Source organism: Drosophila yakuba, chromosome 3L, assembly GCF_016746365.2.
Source record: "Drosophila yakuba strain Tai18E2 chromosome 3L, Prin_Dyak_Tai18E2_2.1, whole genome shotgun sequence".
NCBI classification, from domain to species: domain Eukaryota; kingdom Metazoa; phylum Arthropoda; class Insecta; order Diptera; family Drosophilidae; genus Drosophila; species Drosophila yakuba.
In genome coordinates this window covers 1,756,678-1,776,058 of record NC_052529.2, presented here as the reverse complement: position 1 = coordinate 1,776,058, position 19,381 = coordinate 1,756,678, and the positions used below count along the sequence as shown (strand labels likewise).

General features: G+C 53.8%; 3 protein-coding genes across 4 annotated transcripts; 2 read left to right on the top strand and 1 right to left on the bottom strand.

The window, feature by feature from the left end:
- Positions 1-57: 57 nt before the first annotated feature.
- LOC6532442 (dynein axonemal heavy chain 12) lies at positions 58-12,660 on the top strand. Its single transcript, XM_002093153.4, has 9 exons — positions 58-2,187; positions 2,246-2,426; positions 2,483-5,152; positions 5,212-5,526; positions 5,586-5,828; positions 5,885-6,973; positions 7,031-10,808; positions 10,872-11,191; positions 11,250-12,660. Exons 1-9 carry the CDS (start codon positions 119-121, stop codon positions 12,477-12,479), a joined length of 11,895 nt encoding a protein of 3,964 aa, XP_002093189.2. The 5' UTR covers positions 58-118; the 3' UTR covers positions 12,480-12,660.
- Positions 12,585-15,676, bottom strand: LOC6532441 (DDB1- and CUL4-associated factor 8). 2 transcript variants are annotated; one of them, XM_002093152.4, is made up of 6 exons: positions 15,266-15,676; positions 14,596-15,190; positions 13,653-14,492; positions 13,451-13,593; positions 13,148-13,388; positions 12,585-13,079 (listed from the first exon to the last, which is right to left on the bottom strand). In XM_002093152.4, exons 1-6 carry the CDS (start codon positions 15,376-15,378, stop codon positions 12,759-12,761), a joined length of 2,253 nt encoding a protein of 750 aa, XP_002093188.1. In that variant the 5' UTR covers positions 15,379-15,676; the 3' UTR covers positions 12,585-12,758. The 2 variants fall into 2 exon arrangements, with proteins under 2 accessions (XP_002093188.1, XP_015049354.1); XM_015193868.3 differs by having other exon boundaries at positions 13,653-14,477; positions 15,266-15,674.
- Positions 15,677-16,051: 375 nt separating this feature from the next.
- Positions 16,052-19,337, top strand: LOC6532440 (probable chitinase 2). Its single transcript, XM_002093151.3, has 5 exons — positions 16,052-16,181; positions 17,501-17,624; positions 17,696-17,860; positions 17,939-18,444; positions 18,569-19,337. The coding sequence occupies exons 2-5, from the start codon at positions 17,519-17,521 to the stop codon at positions 19,244-19,246; spliced, it is 1,455 nt and encodes a 484-aa protein (XP_002093187.1). The 5' UTR covers positions 16,052-16,181; positions 17,501-17,518; the 3' UTR covers positions 19,247-19,337.
- The last annotated feature ends 44 nt before the right edge of the window (positions 19,338-19,381 follow it).

The following is a 19,381-nucleotide window of genomic DNA, read 5'->3' as shown; positions in this document are numbered from 1 at the left end:
TCATCCCCTCGGAAACATACAAAACAAACACAACAAGTCGCCTTAGCAACAATAACTGTCGGAGAATTGGAAAACCGGAACCCTGCACTTTGAAATCCCAACCAAAGAAGGCTCGACCATGTACACCAAGAAGCTGGAGCGGATGCACCGCCCGGCCTCGGATATCACAAAGTACGACAATGAGCCGTACATGAAGAACCCATTGCTCAAGTTCCGCATCAGCGAGGTGCACGAGCGGCGGCACTATCAGTTCCTTAAGCAAAAGGCGGCGGATGTCAAGGTGCGGGTCGCCCGACAGCAGTGGCAGCCGGAGCCAGAAATGCGCCTCCTGCCCCAATCCCATTACGAAGACAATCTGCGTCGCGAGGTGAGGAAGATTGTTGTGCCGCCGATGCTGCGCCGCACGGAGGCCAAGATTCTAAGCTTCGCTTCGGAGCGGCTGAAGAACAAGTACCCGGAGCTGGTGCAGGCCTACATGCACGACGTCCACGAGGAGTTCAACCGACTCATGAAGGTCTATAGCATGAAGAACATTCTGCGCCATCCTGAGTTCTCCGACGAGGATCCGGCGCAGTTCGAACTGCCCCGTCCAGACATCGGGTTTCGGCGACCAGGTCGCACACAGAACTACAGCAACTTCCTGGAGAACCGACGACGTATCGCGCAGAAGCTACTGATCCTGCAGCTTCCGCTAAGAGCCATCCTCAACATCTCCGTCGGAGAACTGCCGAACTTGGCCTGCATTTTTAACTACGTACTGGCCACTGGTGCCATGCAGCAACAGTTGGGATTGGGAGGACGGGAGGCGCTGTCCTACAAGTTCTACCGCAAGTACATCCAGAACCAACTGGACAAGGTGAATACCTTCCTAAGGTGGACCTGGTACCCGAAGATTGTGCTGGTGCTGCGCAAGCTGTTGCGCAAGCGGGTGATGCCGATGAGCACGTGGAAGCGGTCCTGGAACGCCTTGGAAGCCCTGATGAACCGCGAGATGACCAACATGAAGATCCGCACCTTCGAGGAAATGAACCGGATGTGCAGTCACCCGCGCACAATGCCCATGTTGACCATGTCACTGGAGTGGTCCGAGTTCTCCAGTGATCTGGACACGCGGCCCAATGTCTGGTCCATCTTGCGCACCTTCGCCGAGATCGCTACGGAGATCTCGATGGTGGGCTACCGCATGGAGCCACTGCAGCCGCAGGTGCAGACGCTCACATCGATGGCCGCGTACGCGAAGGTGAACGATTACCTGAAGATCGAGATGAATGACAATTACCTAAAGGACGTGATAGACAAGGTTCAGAATATTATCCTGCGCACGTACCAGGAGGTAACTCAGTACATCGAGGGCTTTCGGGACAAGTACTATGCGTTGTACTCCTGGCAGGAACGGGACGCCCTCAACCACTTTCTGTCCGAACCGCACGAGTTCGAGGAGTATTTTGCCCGGATCGACATGTATTACGGATTCATCCAAATGCTGCGAAGCGAGCCCGCAACCGAGTACTTCGTGATGGCCGTAATACACAACGAGCCGGCCATACTTGGTCTCCGCACCCTGGCCGAGAATCTGATTCACGAAATCACCACGATCATCATTCGGGAGCACATCAAGGCAGAGGTGGACATATGTGACGAGTTCGAGAAGATTAAGTACCGGGCGCTGGAGATCCCGAAATCAACGGAGGAGCTGCTCGAGAGTGCTGATTACATGATCCACGTGAAGAAGGACAAGATTGCCGAGTTGACCGACCGCATCCAATACTGCCTGCAAGTCGGCACCAATATTGTGGAGCTCACTGAAATGTCCAAATACCACTTTGACCTGACCATCAAGACCATCAATTGGATCAAGGACATCAACGACATCTGCGATTATAATGCCTCGCAGCAGGAGCAGTTTAAGTTCACTTTCGAGGAGCACCTGCAGGAGGTCATCAAGAAGCTAAACTCTGACATAGAGGAGCTGCTGCCCAAGTTGGCCGTCATTGATGACATGAGTCGACCGGACAAGTTCCGCGATAGCTATATCATTTTGCAAAACTTCATAGACCAACTGAAGACCTTTGACGACTACGTGGCGTGGATCAACAAGGAGGAGAAGCTCTTCAAGATCGCCCTGACCGAGTATCCCACTCTGGAGATCATCAAAACGTTTGTTTACCCCTTTGCCGAACTTATGAAGTAAGTGATAATCTTTAAGGTAGAACCAATGATCTTATTTATACATTTCCATTTGCAGATGCTGCATTGAGTGGCAGCGTTACTTGAGCGTTTGGAACGACGGACCCTTCGAGTACCTGGAACCACAGTTCGTGGAGAGAACTACGGACGACTACCTCAAGGAGTTCCAGAAGAACCAAAAGTACTACAGGGTCAAGATCAAGCAGGATCTTATCGACAATCCCGTGTGCAAATTCAAGGTGAGATCACTGGGTATGACCACATGTCATGTGATACCACATCGAATCTCTTGCAGGGACAAACTGAAGATCCAGATCCGGCTAAACACCCAGTGCCCCTGCGACTGTGCACCTCGATGATACAGTCGATCAAAGATTTCACCACTGGCGTGTTTATAGTGAACACCATGTGTAATCCTGCTCTGCGCAAGCGCCACTGGAAGGAGATGTCCGAGATTGCCGGATTTGACGTAACACCCGATGCGGGGACCACTCTGCGCAAGATCCTCAACTCTGGTCTGGACCCAATCCTCGACCAGTTTGAAATCATCAGCATCGGAGCCAACAAAGAGCTACAGCTTTGGAACGCCCTGCAGGCCATGATCAAGGAGTGGGAGACCAGGGTGTTTCCCTATGGTCCCTACAAGGAGACGGGCGTACAGATCCTCAACAGCTTGGATGACATTCAGGCCCTGCTCGATGACCACATTCTCAAGACGCTCGTCATGCGGGGATCGGCATTCATGAAGCCCTGCGAGGAGGAGGTGCGGGCGTGGTATGAGAAGATCATGCGCGTGAATGAAACGCTGGACCAGTGGGGCAAGGTGCAGGCGAACTATCTGTACCTTTTGCCCATCTTCTCATCGAAGGACATTGTGGCCCAGATGCCGGAGGAGGGTCGCCTCTTTGTCATCGTGGAGCAGACATACACCAGGAACATGGGCTTGGTCCTCCGGCAGCCGCTGGTGATGGAAACAGCGCCAGTTTCTGGTCTGCTGGAATCCCTGCAGAAGGCCAATGAGTTGCTGGAGGACATAGCCACGGGCGTGAGTAATTACCTGGAGAAGAAGCGCCTGTACTTCCCGCGCTTCTTTTTTCTGGCCAACGACGAAATGCTGGAGATTCTCTCAGAGACAAAGGATCCGCTGCGCGTTCTTCCCCATTTGAGCAAGTGCTTCGAGGGCATCAACAGCCTGGAGTTCGATGCGGCCAAGAACGTGCTGGCCATGATCAGTAGTGACAAGGAAACCATTGAGTTCATAGAGCAGGTTTCTACAGCGGCGGCCGGAGGAAGTGTGGAGAAGTGGCTCATCGGGGTGGAGGATGAAATGCTCAAGGCAGTGCGTTACCAGAACGAGCTATCCTTTGCCCACTATCCAAAGGTGAAGCGGCACGAGTGGGTTCTGGAGTGGCCCCAGATGACGGTGCTGGCCATCTCGCAGGTGTACTGGGCATCCCGTGTCCACGGATGCCTGCGCCGCACGTTTGGCGGGAATATGGCCATTATGTTGAACTTCTTTCAAGACCTGTCCAAGGAGCTGAACGACATTGTGACCTTGGTCCGCTCGCCAAAGATCAGCAACCTTAACCGGATCACCATAAAGTCTCTGATCGTGATCGATGTGCACGCCAAGGACGTTTCGGAGGATCTTATCAAGAACAAGGTCAGCAGTGAGTTCGACTTCCAGTGGCTGGCCCAGATGCGGTACTACTGGGAGGACGACAAGACCTGGGTGAGAATCATCAACGCCACCGTGCCCTTTGCCAACGAGTATCTGGGCAACTCGGATCGCCTGGTTATTACCCCACTGACGGACCGCTGCTACCGCACCCTGGTTGGAGCCTATCAACTGCATCTAAACGGAGCTCCGGAGGGACCTGCTGGTACGGGAAAAACGGAGACCACCAAGGATCTGGCCAAGGCTCTGGCCGTGCAGTGCAAGGTGTTCAACTGCTCCGACGGTCTGGACTACAAGGCGATGGGCAAGTTCTTCAAGGGATTGGCTTCGTGCGGTGCCTGGGCGTGCTTCGATGAGTTCAACCGAATTGAGCTGGAGGTGCTCTCCGTGGTGGCGCAACAGATCCTGCTCATCATTCAAGCTGTTCGCAGCAACGCCACCAAGTTCATGTTCGAAGGCACGGAGTTGACCCTCAATCCCGCCTGCTACGTTTGTATCACCATGAATCCCGGATATGCCGGCCGATCCGAGTTGCCGGATAACTTGAAAGTGCTCTTCCGTTCCGTGGCCATGATGGTGCCCGATTACGCCATGATCGGTGAGATTTCCCTGTACTCTTACGGTTTTGTGGATGCCCGGAAGCTGGCCGTCAAGATTGTGACCACCTACCGACTATGTTCGGAGCAGTTGTCTAGCCAGAATCACTACGACTACGGCATGCGAGCCGTGAAGACGGTGCTCTCCGCCTGCGGCAATATTAAGAAGCAGTATCCGGACGAGGTGGAGGACATCCTGTTGCTGCGCAGCTTGATTGACGTGAACCTGCCCAAGTTCCTTTCCTTCGATGTTCCCCTGTTCGAGGGCATTATCTCGGACATATTCCCGGGCATCAAGTTGCCGCACATTGACTACTCTCTGGTGGAAACCGAGTTCAAACGCGTCTGTCAGGAGGAGGTCCTGGAGCCCGCACCCAGCTTCCTTCTCAAGGTCATCCAGACGTACGAAATGATTATCGTGCGGCACGGGTTCATGCTGGTGGGCGAACCGCTGGCGGGCAAGTCCAAGACGCTTCAGGTCCTTGCCAAGGTCCTGTCTGCGCTGAAGATCAAGGCGCCACAGAAGAGCAATTACTTTCAACACGTTCAAATGGGCATAATGAACCCGAAGTCCATTACCATGAACCAGTTGTACGGCTCCTTCGATCCGATCTCGTACGAGTGGACCGACGGCCTGGTGGCCAAGATCTTTCGTGACTTTGCCATGACGCCCACGCCGGATAGGAAGTGGGTGAGTCCTTTGTATAACCGTTCCAACTGCCATTCCGAGAAAATACGATACCATTTCAGGTAATTTTCGACGGTCCTGTGGATGCCGTTTGGATTGAGAACATGAACACGGTGCTGGACGACAACAAAAAGCTGTGCCTGACCAGCGGTGAGGTGATCACCATGAGCAATGAGATGTCGATGGTGTTCGAGGTAATGGATCTGGCGCAGGCCTCGCCAGCCACCGTCTCCCGCTGTGGCATGATCTACATGGAGCCCTCGACGCTCGGATGGCGCGCCTTCGCCAAAACCTGGCTGAAGAAGGCCGATCCTCGATGGGCGGATGAAGAGGGCGTGCCGTACGTAATGGCCCTGCTGCAGTGGCTCCTCCCGCCCGTAAGTACTTCCTCACATCCTCAGAAGCTCATCTTCTAACCATGGTTAATCATTTGCAGTGCCAGACCTTTATACGACGATTCTGCAGCCAGTTTATTAAGCCCGGGGAGTTCAACTGCATGCTGACCACCTTCGACCTGTTCGACATGCAGATCGCGGAGGCGATTGAGGAGAATCCGGAGGACTACCAGAAGTACATCCAGAGCTACTTCCAGGCGGCCATACTGTTTGCTCTGATTTGGGGAGTGGGTGGAGTGCTGGACACCGCTTCCCGGGAGAAGTTCGACGCGTTTCTGAAGAAGGTATTGGTACCTCAAATTAACTTAGGTACCTGGTTATATATAATATCACACCTTAGCTTTGGGACACTGATCCGCCGCCGCCGGAACCGCTGGGCAAGATGGAGATCACTCCGCCCACCGAGGGTCTGCTGGTGGACTACGTGTTCCAGTATAAGCAGCGTGGAGCCTGGCGCTACTGGCCGGATCTCGCCAAGCGTATGGACGTCGAGGAGACCAAGACAGGTGTGATAGTGCCCACAGTGGACACCGCTCGCTACATTCACCTGCTGAAGATGCACGTGGAGCACAAGAAGAGAATGCTGATTGTAGGACCAACGGGCACCGGCAAGACGGTCTACGTGCAGAACTACCTGATGAATAAGCTGGACAAGGAGGTATACGAGACGGGATTCATCACCTTCACGGTAATGATCTCGGCCAACCAGTGCCAAGATCTTCTCATATCCAAGCTGCAGAAGTGGAAGCGAGGCATCTACGGTCCGCCAAAGGGCATGCAGAGTGTGCTCTTCGTGGACGACATGAACATGCCGGTGAAGGAGGTTTATGGTGCCCAGCCTCCACTGGAGCTGTTGCGCCAGTTCTTCGATTACGGCCATGTCTATGACCTGAAGGACAGCTCCAAGGTCTACATCCACAATGTCCTGATCATGGCCGCATGTGGCCTGCCCGGCGGCAGCCGCCAGGACGTCTACGCCCGTTTCCTGAACCACTTCAATGTGTATTCCATTAACACTTTCAGTGACGACAGTATGTTCCGCATATTCCTGAACGTGGCGCTGAATGGCTTCCGACGTGCTGGCCACGGACAGGATGTGTTCGTGGTGACCAACCAGATTGTGAGCGCCACTCAGAGCATCTACAAGAGCGTGCAGTCGGAGATCAGGGCCACACCAGCCAAGTCGCACTACATATTCAACCTGCGAGACATGTCACGCGTGGTAACCGGATGCACTCTGGTGCGGAAGGAGTCGGTTGTGGACAAGAAGATCTTCGTGCGCGTCTGGTACCACGAGGCGATGCGCGTCTTCTACGATCGCCTGGTGGACGACGTGGATCGCAAGTGGATGTTCGACAAGCTGAACGAGTGCCTCAAGGCGAACTTCAAGGACAAGGTGGAGACAGTCTTCGAGAGATACTGCGTTCCGGTAAGTTTGATTGCGTCAGTTCCTCATACAGACCTCCAAGAATCCATGATCATTCAGGGACCCGACGAGCCGGTGTTCACCATGGAGGCGGCCAGCAACATCTTGTTCGGCGTCTACTTCGACGAGGACAGCGTGCCAGACGAGCGGCGCTACGAGGAGGTGCCCAGCGTGGAGGTGTTTCTGAATCTGGCTCTATCCAGCTTGGACGATTATAACTCTACGCGTCGCAACAAGATGGACATTACCCTGTTCACCTTTGCTTTGCAGCATTTGAACCGCATATGCCGCATCATCTCCATCCAAGGAGCCAGTGCCCTGATCATAGGATTGGGCGGATCCGGTCGCCAATCTCTGACCAAGCTGGCCACCAATATGGTGCAGACTTCGTTCTTTCAGCCGGAGATCACCAAAAACTACGGGGCCAACGACTGGCATGACGACATCAAGGCGATATTAAAGGAGGCGGGCGGAATGAACAAGCACACAACGTTCCTGATCACTGAGAACCAGATCAAGATGGAGCTATTCCTGCAGGACATTGATTGCCTGCTGAACCAGGGCGAGGTACCCAACATCTTTCCCATCGACGAGAAGCAGGAGGTCCTGGAAATGGTGCGTCTGGCTGCCCAGGGAGGCAATCGCAACATCGACGTCTCCGCGTTGCAGGTCTTCTCCTTCTTCGTGGACCGCTGCAAGCAAAAGCTGCACATGATCCTTAGTTTCTCGCCCATCGGAGATGCGCTCAGGACACGGGTGCGCCTTTATCCCTCGCTGGTCAACTGCTGCACCATCGACTGGTACGACAGTTGGCCCGAGGAGGCCCTGCAGATGATTGCCAAGATGTCGCTGGTTGATGTCAAAGTGCCCAATGAGGACATCAAGATGGCCATCATGGACACGTGCCAGTACTTCCACACGACGGCTGCGCGGGCTACGCGCGCCTTCTGCCAAATGACGGGTCGCCACATCTACCAGACGAACGCCTCCTTCATTGAGCTGATCCGCTCCTTCCAGACGCTCATCGAGCGCAAGCAGAATGAAACCATGTTGGCCAAGATGCGCTACATTGGAGGCCTGGATACACTGGCCCAGGCAGCCGCCGCCATCTCCATCATGCAAAGGGATCTCAATGCGCTGCAGCCCAAGTTGGTGGCCCTGGCCGAATCATCCCGGAAGATGATGCTGGAGATCAACAAGGAGACGCTAGCCGCCAGCGCCGCTGCCGAGCAGGTGAAGCGAGACGAAGAAGTGGCATCCGTGCAGGCCGAGGCTGCTCAGGTGCTGAAGCAGGACTGCGAACGGGATCTGGCCAAGGCCATTCCCGTCCTGGAAGATGCCCTGGCTGCCTTGAACACTCTTAAGCCGGCGGACATCACACTGGTCAAGTCGATGAAGAATCCGCCGCCGGTGATAAAGCTTGTGATGGCCGCCGTCTGTGTGATCAAGGGCATTCCGCCCGAGCGCATTCCGGATCCAGCCTCTGGGAAAATGGTCCTTGACTACTGGGGACCAAGCAAGCGTCTTCTGGGCGAGATGAATTTCCTTCCCGGCCTCAAGGAGTTCGACAAGGACAATATACCGACGGAAATCGTGAAGCGTATCCGCAAGGAGTTCATCCCCAACAAGGACTTCGATCCCAAGGTGGTGGCCAAGGCCTCGAGTGCCGCCAAGGGTCTGTGCCAGTGGATCATTGCCATGATGATGTACGACGAGGTGGCCAAGGTGGTGGCGCCCAAGAAGGCCAAGCTGGCCGGAGCCGAAAAGGAGTACGCCGACACAATGGAGTTTCTGGCCCAAAAGCGGGCCTTGGCATTGGCTCTGGAGGAAAAGGTGGCCCTGCTGAACATCGAACTGGACAAGGCCAACGCAGAGATGCAAAAGACGGAGGAACACGCCGAGAACTGTCGCAACAAGCTGCTCCGGGCGGAGGCTCTCATCGGTGGACTGGGTGGGGAGAAGTCACGATGGAACAAGGCTGCGGAGGATCTGCAGGAGTTGTACGACCACCTGCCTGGTGATGTGCTCATTTCCTGCGGGATAATTGCGTACCTCTCCGCCGTCAATCTGCAGTCCCGATCCGAGTGCGTAAGGGATTGGTTCAAGAAGGTCACGGACCTTAAGATTCCCTGCTCCGCCCATTACTCAATCACCGATGTACTCGGCTTGGAGGTGACCATCCAGAACTGGCAGCTGGACGGACTGCCCAACGACGAGTTTTCCAGCGAGAATGCCATCATCTCGGCCAACTCCAGTCGGTACAGCTTGTTCATCGATCCGCAGGCGCAGGCCAACAATTGGCTGAAGAACATGGAGCGGAAGAACCGGCTGAACTGCGTCAAGTTCAACCAAAGCAACTACATGAGGGTCATCGCAGAGGCCCTTGAGTACGGAACACCCGTGATAATAGAGAACGTGCAGGAGGAGCTGGAGGTGCCACTCGATCCCATCCTGATGCGGCAGACATTCGTGCAGGGCGGGATCAAGCACATCAGCTTGGGCGAGGCGGTGGTGCCGGTTAATCCCAACTTCCGCCTGTATATGACCTGCAATTTGCGCAATCCGCACTTCCTACCGGAGACCTTCAACAAGGTGACCGTCATCAACTTCGCTCTCACCCAGAATGCCCTGATGGATCAGCTCCTCAGCATTGTGGTGGCCAAGGAGCGGCCGGACCTGCAGGAGCTGCGCATCACTCTCACCACTGAGGCGGCGGCCAATAAAGGAGCTCTGCGGGATGCGGAGAACATGATTTTGAAGACACTCAGTGCTGGTGGTGACATCTTGGAGAACGAGGCAGCCATTCAGATCCTAGCGGACTCCAAGGGCCTGTCCAAGGACATCGTCGAGAAGCAGGAGGCAGCCAAGGAGACCGTGGCCAAGATCGAGGCCTTCCGCCTGAACTACAAGCCCGTGGCTGTGCACTCGTCCATACTCTATTACTCCATCACGGATCTGCCCAACATCGATCCCATGTACCAGTTCTCACTCAACTGGTACATTAATCTCTACATGTACTCCATTGAGACGGCCAACAAATCCAAGGATCTGCCGCGACGTATCAAGTTTCTGGTGGATGGCTTCACCCGCAATCTGTACAACAACGTGTGCCGATCCATTTTCGAGAAGGACAAGCTGCTCTACTCATTCATCCTTACTGCCCGCATCCTGCTGGGCACGGGTCAGGTGGAAATGCGCCACTTTGCCCACCTGGTCACCAATGCCAAGGAGTCAACGAACTTGCCACCGAACCCGGATCCCAGCTGGATAACGGAGACAGTGTGGCTTAATGTGCTCCGTCTGGAGGAGCTCAAGGAGCTGCGTGGCATCGTGGATCACTTCAAGAGTCATCTGCAAGCCTGGCAGGCGATCTACGACCACGCCTCCCCGGAGAGGCAACCACTGCCTTCACCTTGGCAGGATAAGACCACCGCCTTCGAGAAGATCATTGTGTTGAAGGCCCTGCGGCCCGACTCGGTTTTCCTGGCAGTGCGCATCTTCATTGCCGAGTGCATCGGTGATCAGTATGTGACCCCGCCGGAGTTCGACATTTCCAAGTCTTATGCTGACTCCACAGCTCTGACGCCGCTGGTGTTCATCCTCTCTCCCGGAGCGGACCCACTCGGCTCCCTGCTGGCCTTCGCCGAGAAGATGGGCCAGGAGGAGACCTTCCAGAGCATCTCGCTAGGCCAGGGCCAGGGTCCAATTGCCACGGCTCTGATCAAGAATGCTCAGGAGATGGGCTATTGGGTGTGCCTGCAGAACTGTCACTTGGCCGCCTCCTGGATGCCCTACCTGGAATATCTCTGGGAGAACATGGACACCTTTAACACCACGCGTGAGTGTCCTCCAATGCTTAAGTAGGCCTTAAAGTTCTAAATTCCGAATTCCTCCATTGCAGCCAATTTCCGCATTTGGCTAACAGCCTATCCCACGCCCCAGTTCCCGGTGACCATCCTGCAGAACGGCGTCAAAATGACCAACGAACCGCCGACCGGTCTGAAGGAGAATCTAATGCGCTCCTACAACTCGGAGCCCATTAACGACTACGAGTTCTACACGGGCTGTGCCAAACAGGATCGCGCCTTCACCCGGCTGCTCTACGGCATTTGCTTCTTCCATGCTGTTGTCCAGGAGCGCCGCAAGTACGGCCCACTGGGTTGGAACATAGCTTACGGATTCAACGAGTCCGATCTGCAGATCTCGGTGCTGCAGCTGAGCGTAAGTTGGTACGATAATGGGTATGTTCAGTTTATTTACGTTGCCCTGCTTTCTTTAGATGCTGCTCAACCAGTATGATCACGTGCCGTACGATGCCATCTCGTATTTGACCAGCGAGTGCAACTACGGTGGAAGGGTCACGGACAACTGGGATCGCCGGCTTATCGTGACGATCCTTGCGGACTTTTGCAACGCCCAGGCGGTCTCCGACAATCGCTATAGGTTCGCCAGCGACGATCGCTACATCCTGCCACGAAAGACGGAGCATCGCGAGATCCTGCGGTATCTGGACGAGAACCTGCCTTCGCTGGCGCCGCCCGAGGTCTACGGTCTGCATGCCAACTCCGGCATAACCCGGGATCTGCAGACGACCAAGACGCTGCTAGACTCGATGATCCTTTTACTGGGTAGCGAGGCTGCGGGATCTGCCGGCGCAGGGGTTAGTGTGGAGCAGATAATCCTGGATACAATCAAGCAAATCGAGCGGGAAATGCCGCCTGATATGGATATCGAGGCAGCGGCGGAGAAGTACCCGGTAGACTACAACGAGTCCATGAACACGGTGGTGGTGCAGGAGATGGAACGGTTTCTCAAGTTGCAGAAGGAGATCCGTAGCACCTGTCGCGATCTTGCTATGGGTATTAAGGGCATCATCGTGATGACACCCGACTTGGAGAACGTGATGACAGCCATGAAGTTCAACCGCATCCCGACCAAGTGGATGTCCAAGTCGTACCCCTGCCTGAAGCCACTTGGCTCCTACGTCCAGGATCTGTACAAGCGGCTCAACTGGCTCCACGACTGGCATCATAACGGCAAGCCACCAACCTTCTGGCTGTCTGGATTCTTCTTCACGCAGGCCTTCCTCACGGGCGCCATGCAGAACTTTGCCCGGAAGTACAAGATCCCCATCGACACGCTGACCTTCGACTACGACGTGCTCAAGGTGGAGACAAAGACTTCGCCCCCGGACGACGGGGTATACTGCAACGGATTGTACCTGGAGGGCGCCCGCTGGGACTGGCGCGAGAGCACGCTAGTGGAGCAGTTTCCCAAGGTGCTCATCTATGCCATGCCCGTCATCTTCTTCCGACCCGTCGGCCTCGTCGATGTGGTCGAGGGCTCCCGCTACCGCTGCCCGCTCTACAAGACTGCCGAACGCAAGGGAACACTGTCTACGACAGGTCACTCCACGAACTACGTGGTTCCTCTGCTGCTGAACACCCATGTCAAGGCATCCCACTGGGTCAAGCGGAGCGTGGCCCTCATCTGCCAGACCAGCGACTGAGCTCCATTGCGAGTATTAAATTATTTATACCAATACATTCAGCTCTCAAAATAGAAACGCATATTGAAGCGAAGTGTAGCTTTTAAAAAAATATTTGACGGGAACTTAGTCTCAATGAGCATTTATTAAACCTTGTTTAAAAATAAAATATGCGCACTTATGTGTTACGGTTACAAATTCACAGCTTCAGAAGCGCTTTCTAACATAGTTATAATATCGAAAATTATATGATGACCGAGGACGCCTTTCTAAGCACGTCCACGCCTTCTTGGGGGATTCTCACTGCGTGCGGCAGAGCATCGTGTCCAACGCAGCGGCGGCGTCTACTCCTTCGTCATTTGTGTCGTCGGAACTGTTGCTGCTGCGCCGCCGGAAAACCGGGTTGGAAGGATTCGAGCCGTCGCTGGGGCTGGAGCTGTTGTCCCGCGGCCGACGCCCTTGCCAGGACGCATGTCTCGGACGCAAATGCGAGCCTTCAGAAACCTGCAGGAAGCCGCGTATAAGGTCCAGTCCGTTGATGTCGATGTCAACACTGTCCACCAGGTTGCGCCTAAAATTGCGCTGCAGCGTCTGCTTCAGTGAGTCCTCGTCGGGGACTTTCTGCGGAGAGTGGATTTCATTACATCTTTCATAGATTAAATTTGCACCCATTTATGAGTTGAACCTACCCTTTCGGGACCATTTGGTGTCCAGATCTTGACATCGTGCTCCAGTCCAGAGGTGGCCAGCACCGGCATCCAGGGATGGGGTTCCAGGCAGTTGACAACGCCGGCGTGGTCGCCCTTCATGTAGTTGATAATCGCCTCCGTGTTTCTGTCCCAGAAGAATATATTTCCGCAGTCGCTGCCACTCACTATATACTCGGATCTGGGTCCAAAGAAGTTCACTCCCTTGATGGTGCGGCTGTTGCTGTGGGTAACAGGAGATGATATTTGAGTGCCAGAACACTCTGGGCTGCAGGCAGTACTAACATGTGACCCTGGTAGCAATGCAAGTACTCGCCGTCCTTGTTGTTCCGACTGTCGAACAGATAAATACCCGCATCGCTGTATGAGGCCAGGATTTCGCTGCCGCTGTGGTTGTAAACGGCGCAAGTGATTTGCGTGATCTTAAACTGGACACGAGAAGAAAACAGAGATTAGACTGCCTGGCCTGGGCGCGGCACATGCTCACTTCCGCAATACTGCTGGGGGTCATCTGGAGGAGGGTCTTCTTAAGGTTGCGCTTGTCGTAGACGCGCAGAATGTCGTCGGATCCGCTGACGCAGAACTCCGGCGCATAGGGATGATGTGCGATGCTAAACAGGCGCACCCGACCCCGCTTACTTTCGTCGTTGTACACGCAGCGCAGCATCGTGGTGGCAGCGTTGCTGGCGCGCAAATCAAAGTGCTTGACCGCCGCATCCTCGCCAGCGCTCATCAGTTCGTGGCGACTGTGCGGCACCAGGACGATCTTGTGAACGGACTCGCTGTGTGTGTACAGGCGGACGGGTTTAATGGCGCCTCCGGAGGGCGGAATGACGGATCGGCGCACTTGGCCATCACGGCTGGCAGACACGATGTCCAAACAGCCGGCACTGTCAATAAACTTCGTCTGGAATATGTTCATATTGTGGCCGGAACGAAAGCGGTGCAGCTGTTTTTCTTTCGCCCAATCCCAGACGACAATGTTGAGATCATCGGAGCCGGAGCAAATCAAGTCGCCGGTCCGGTTAAAGTTCAGGCAGTTGACGCAGCCGTCGTGGTCGTTTAGCGAACTGAGCAGCGACAACTGTTCCACAACCTGGCGGGAACCGTAGAAGCCTTGGCCAAAGCTCGAAGCCGAAGTGTGGCCGCCACGCCAGCCAATCCGGTTTATTATGTTGTGTTCCCGCTGCAACAGCTCCTGATCGTAGTTCCACGTGTATTTGGGCTTGCACTTGCTCATCACCTCATCCACGGCGTAGTCCACTTTCTCGCGGTCAGCGGCATTGACGTGATCGTCTAACTCCACTTCGTCCTGCAAGTTTTCAACCTGTTAGTAAGGATCCATTAAGAGACCAACTTATTTCTATAACCTTAGTTTTGTAACTTGGGAATATACACTCCTTACCATCGCTTAAAGCTAAATTACTTACCTCTGTGGTTGAATCGTCTTCACTGGAAAGTGAATAGGGTACCATGTCGTCGTTCGAAGAGCTGTCTTCAGCGGACTCGGCTATAATCGGATCCGCTGCATCATCACTGTCCTCTTCCGCATGCTCGGTCTCCTCCTCCGCCTCTGGTGCTTGGGAATCGCTTGACTCCGAGTCGGTCACCGTGCCCACTAGCTCTATGCTGATACGGCGATAGGAGCGCGTGCTTGGTATGTTGCGTGGATTGAAGCGGTGTGTAGTGACCGCCTCGGCAGCTTCACCTGGTGTCGGTGAAGTAGGTGGATCGTCGTCGCTGTCAATAGACTCGATGACACCGGTGGCTTCCGACTCATTGGCAGCCAGCACGGCGGAGGCTGCTGCCGGCGATAATTGATACACTAGATTAGAGGAGCCTGCCTGTTCTAGGTCCGGCAGCTCCTCAGTCCCAATGTCATTGGCAGGATCCTTTTCCGGCTGCTCTTTCTCCTCTTGGAGCGGGTGTTCCTTGGCCGCCATGTCGCGCTCTTCGTTATTGTTGTTGGAGGCGATTGCGTCGCAGTTAATTAAAGGCTGGTTGGCGGCGACCGTGTTTTCCTCGCTGGTTCACAATGGGACAAAAAATCAATGGGTTATCCAAGCTGCAGAGCTTGCTCACCCAAGACACCACACTTACCCAACCTGCGCCTCGTCTCCAGGTTCACCATCGTTCTGGGAATCAGTGTTGCGCCTCTGGCGCTTGCAGGCGGATGCCGCTCCGCTCGCCACAGAATCCTTCTCCACGTCCATCGCCGGTGGAGCACGTCTTTAATCAGTGATCTGCCTGCTTTCCCGCCCCGCTGGACTTTTCCTAATTTCCCGATTCTACGTTGTTTACGTCCAACAAGCAGTGATGGCCCGTGCCTCACGCGCAAAAGCCCGATAGACCGATAGCTTTGGCGCGACTTATCGGCCAGTTTGAAAGTCTGTGAGCGGAGTATAATTTACATTTACCTTAAGCCTCAAGATTTGTGGGTTTAAAGTGGAAATAGTAAGTGCGTTCCCAGGCTTAGTGAATGTGAATTGATTTTAATTCGAACACCTCAGTATTCCCCAAATGAAGTTGAAAATTAACTCAAGACGTACTAGATCTGTAATTTCTAGAATCTGGTATGGAATTTTAAAAGTCTATAACTCTATACACCAATTACGACCATTTAATTTAATCACAGCATATTTAATGTATACTATGTTTTTTAAAGTTCTCATTGTACATTTTTTTTAGAAAAGATAACAGGTCTCTTCAATGGTATTCACACTTATAAAGCCTTCTCTTCGCACCTCTCAGTTCATTTCTCTTCGCTGTTGTTTTTATGCTGAGCGCGACTTCCTCCCCGCTCCAACGTCTTGGCATTTTGGGGTAGACTGGCATGTGGCTGGGCTGGTGGATCGGGTTCGGCTTGAGTGGCTCCACGGAGCTGAATATATGTATCAGTTGTCGGCTGTGGCCACGAACGAAGACGGAGAGTCGCGTTCAGTTATAAGCGAGCTGGCTTCGAGGGCGGTGCTAAGAGTGTCGTGGTCGCTAAAGCGGAAAAACAACTCCAGATCGGGTAATGAAACATAGTGCAGAGCAGAGAGCCAAGCGTATGAATTCGATACGCTGGGCACGTTAACGGATCCACATATGTGCCCTATGTGCAGCTACTTACTTGGGAACACAGTGAACGTACTTGTTTTTATGTCACCTGAGGCTTATTCCGCTCGTGTGCGTGTGTTTGCACTTGTGTGCTCGTTAATTGGCTCCCACTTCCTCTGCTGCGCATGCGCAACCCGCCAAGTGCGAAGATGGCCAACAATTTCTCTGGAAGCCCATCTCCACCCCAACTGATGTTTGTTCTCGGGTTCACGGCCTGGTTTTTTCCTCTCCATTTCGATTTCGATTTCGTACCCGCGTGTTTTTTTTTTTTTGACTCGGCTCTAATCTCGTGATGAACGCCAAATTCCGGTTTGCCAGCGGCGAGCTGAACAGAAAAAATCCAATAAAAAAGAAGCAAATTAATATGCATAAGTTTGGAGGAAAAAGCCGGAAAGTGAAACCGCTCTGAGCTTTGTTTTCCACCCATTTCTCGGTGCGCACTTCCTATTTTCCAGCTCTCACCATATTACCAACTCTTAAGTGCCTATTCATGCCGATCGTTATCAGGCCCGCGATATCAAGGCTAACTTGTTTCGCCTCGGAAAAGATAGTAAAAATACACTCTGCAGCTGGGGTCAGCATGATTCACGGTTCTGCCCGTTGCACCGAGATTCGCTGACCAGCTTTTAAGGGCGCACCGGCGAAAGTTGAGAATCAGGTTGGACTACCCACTCGAATATGGCCAGACGACTTCGTCTGGATTGCGGATTGACGCGATCTGGAAAGAACAAAGCGGATTCTCTGATTACATTCGTCTTGATTTCGGTTTTGGAAATAAATTGGCTGTGACTCACTGTGTGTAGTTCTTCCACAAGCCTAAATGCACTTCAAGAAACTTCTATGTTTCATTTAGCAATGGAAATGGTGCAGTGTGGCTTAGCCTTAGAATATAAATGCATTATTTGTATTTCACTATTCGACTGACCAATGTCAATCTCAATAAACCCATGCAATGAATCATTAGTTTGAGGTGCCAAAGGTGAACAAATGTCTAGAAATAATAAAATGCAGCTACCTTGTGAACCCATACATCGACTTTAGAATACCGTGCTTTTTTCTAACTACATGGGTCACTTCTTGTGCCTTTCCCTTTTCCCCGTTCAATTAAGACGGCAATTGAGCTGAATTGGAATTATAAATTGTCACAACACAGTTGCTCACCAACCACGCAAAGCACTTAACTCGATTCTTCATTCTCATTCTCCATTCTCGATTCCGGTTCCTCGTACCCAGAAAACCAAGCCGCAACAGATGACGCTGAGGAGCGGATATAGTGGGGAAGCACCGCAGCTGTGGCTGCTCCTCCTCCTGGCCAGCATTGCGGGCAGCTTGTGGGCTTCGGTGGCCGCCAGGACAGGTGAGTCCTACGCACCGGTTAACCACAAAGGGGTGGCTCACTGCTCACCGTCTTTCGATTTCTATTCGCAGGACCCCTGCACGACAAGGTGGTTGTTTGCTACGTTTCCACGTGGGCTGTGTACCGGCCGGAGCAGGGCGCCTATGCCATCGACAACTTCGATCCCAGCCTGTGCACCCATGTGGTGTACGCCTTCGCGGGTCTGGACATCACCCAGGCAGCCATCAAGTCGTTGGGTGAGTTTCCGTTTCGATTTATTGCCGTATGCAAATTGAAAGGCTTCCGCATGGTAAAGTTTCCATTGCTGATTGCAGATCCCTGGCAGGACTTGAAGGAGGAATACGGCAAGGGTGGCTACGAGAAAATGACTGGTCTGAAGCGCAGCCATCCGCATCTGAAGGTAAGCCTGGCGATCGGCGGCTGGAACGAGGGATCGGCCAACTACTCCATCCTGGTGGCCAACAGTCTGCTGCGCGGCAGGTTCGTCAAGCAGGTGTCCAGTTTCATACGCAAGTACAACTTCGACGGACTGGATCTGGACTGGGAGTATCCCACGCAGCGGGAGGGAAAGCCCGCGGATCGCGAGAACTTCGTCCTGCTGACCAAGGAGCTGCGCGAAGAGTTCGACGAGCATGGCTTGCTGCTAACCTCCGCTATCGGAGCGTCCAAGAAGGTCATAGACGAGGCCTACAATGTGCGGCAGATCTCGCGCTACCTGGACTACCTGCACATCATGTGCTACGACTACCATGGCAGCTGGGACCACAGAGTGGGTTACAACTCTCCGCTGTCGGCGCCCGCGGATGATCCGCTGAGTGTGGTGAGTGCACCTGTGATGCGAGTTCCTTGCAAAGGAATGAATTCCGGGAATAAGCCTTGATTAGATTAAGTTGCTAATCAGGAAGTGAAGGGTAACATCATTAACCCTATCATTTACCCTACAGAAATTCTCCATTGACTACCTGCTGAAGCTGGGCGCTCCGCCGGAGAAGCTGGTGATGGGCCTGCCCTTCTACGGACGCACCTTCAAGACATTGGCCGGCGGAGGCCTAAACGACGCCAGTGAAGGAGTTGGCTTCAGGGGACCCTACACGCGGGAGGATGGCTTCCTGGGCTACAACGAGATCTGCCAGACACTGAGCAACCAGACCTCCGGATGGACGAGGGAGTGGGATCCGCAAACCAGCCAGGTGCTGGCCAAGTCCGAGCGGAACGTCTTCACCCAAGAGATCCACGTGGTTACCTACGACAGCTCCCGTTCCATCGCCAACAAGGTGCTGTTCGCCATGTCCAAGCGGCTGGCGGGAGTGATGGTGTGGTCCGTGGACACGGACGACTTCCTGGGAAACTGCAAGCTGGACGAGGACACGTTCGACGACTTCCATAAGGTGACTGGGCTGCCCAAGAGATCGAGCCAGAACTATCCACTCCTGCGGACCATCAACGAGGCCACCATGCTGGCCGTGGAGGAGCTGGCGGTGCCGGAGCCGCAGCCGGATGACTCCGAGAACGAGATCCCGCACGGCAACATTGCGGATCGCAAGAATGCCGGTGCTTCGGTGGTTAGTCTGGGACTCGGAGTCACCGCTGTCTTCACGCTTCTGCACCGGATGGCCCAGTGATGGATTGGAGTGCTCCGGTAGCCATAGTCTTAGAAACGCATCACCTTGTTCACGTAGTCATTAAAGTCCAAATTGTATTTTTAAGCTAAAACTTGGTTTTCCTTTGATTCTTGGGTCTCCTTTACGAAGAGAAGA

What these genes read in the sequence shown, in the direction of transcription:
- LOC6532440 (XM_002093151.3), top strand. Translation starts at nt 17,519, where the DNA reads ATGACGCTGAGGAGCGGATATAGTGGGGAAGCACCGCAGCTGTGGCTG. An exon ending in TTCGGTGGCCGCCAGGACAG is followed by an intron (nt 17,625 to 17,695) that starts GTGAGTCCTACG and finishes TTCTATTCGCAG; the next exon opens with GACCCCTGCACGACAAGGTG. An exon ending in GGCAGCCATCAAGTCGTTGG is followed by an intron (nt 17,861 to 17,938) that starts GTGAGTTTCCGT and finishes TGCTGATTGCAG; the next exon opens with ATCCCTGGCAGGACTTGAAG.
- LOC6532441 (XM_002093152.4), bottom strand. Translation starts at nt 15,378, where the DNA reads ATGGACGTGGAGAAGGATTCTGTGGCGAGCGGAGCGGCATCCGCCTGC. An exon ending in GGAGACGAGGCGCAGGTTGG is followed by an intron (nt 15,191 to 15,265) that starts GTAAGTGTGGTG and finishes ATTGTGAACCAG; the next exon opens with CGAGGAAAACACGGTCGCCG. An exon ending in CATTGCTACCAGGGTCACAT is followed by an intron (nt 13,389 to 13,450) that starts GTTAGTACTGCC and finishes TGTTACCCACAG; the next exon opens with CAACAGCCGCACCATCAAGG.
- LOC6532442 (XM_002093153.4), top strand. Translation starts at nt 119, where the DNA reads ATGTACACCAAGAAGCTGGAGCGGATGCACCGCCCGGCCTCGGATATC. An exon ending in CCCTTTGCCGAACTTATGAA is followed by an intron (nt 2,188 to 2,245) that starts GTAAGTGATAAT and finishes TTCCATTTGCAG; the next exon opens with ATGCTGCATTGAGTGGCAGC. An exon ending in ATCCCGTGTGCAAATTCAAG is followed by an intron (nt 2,427 to 2,482) that starts GTGAGATCACTG and finishes AATCTCTTGCAG; the next exon opens with GGACAAACTGAAGATCCAGA.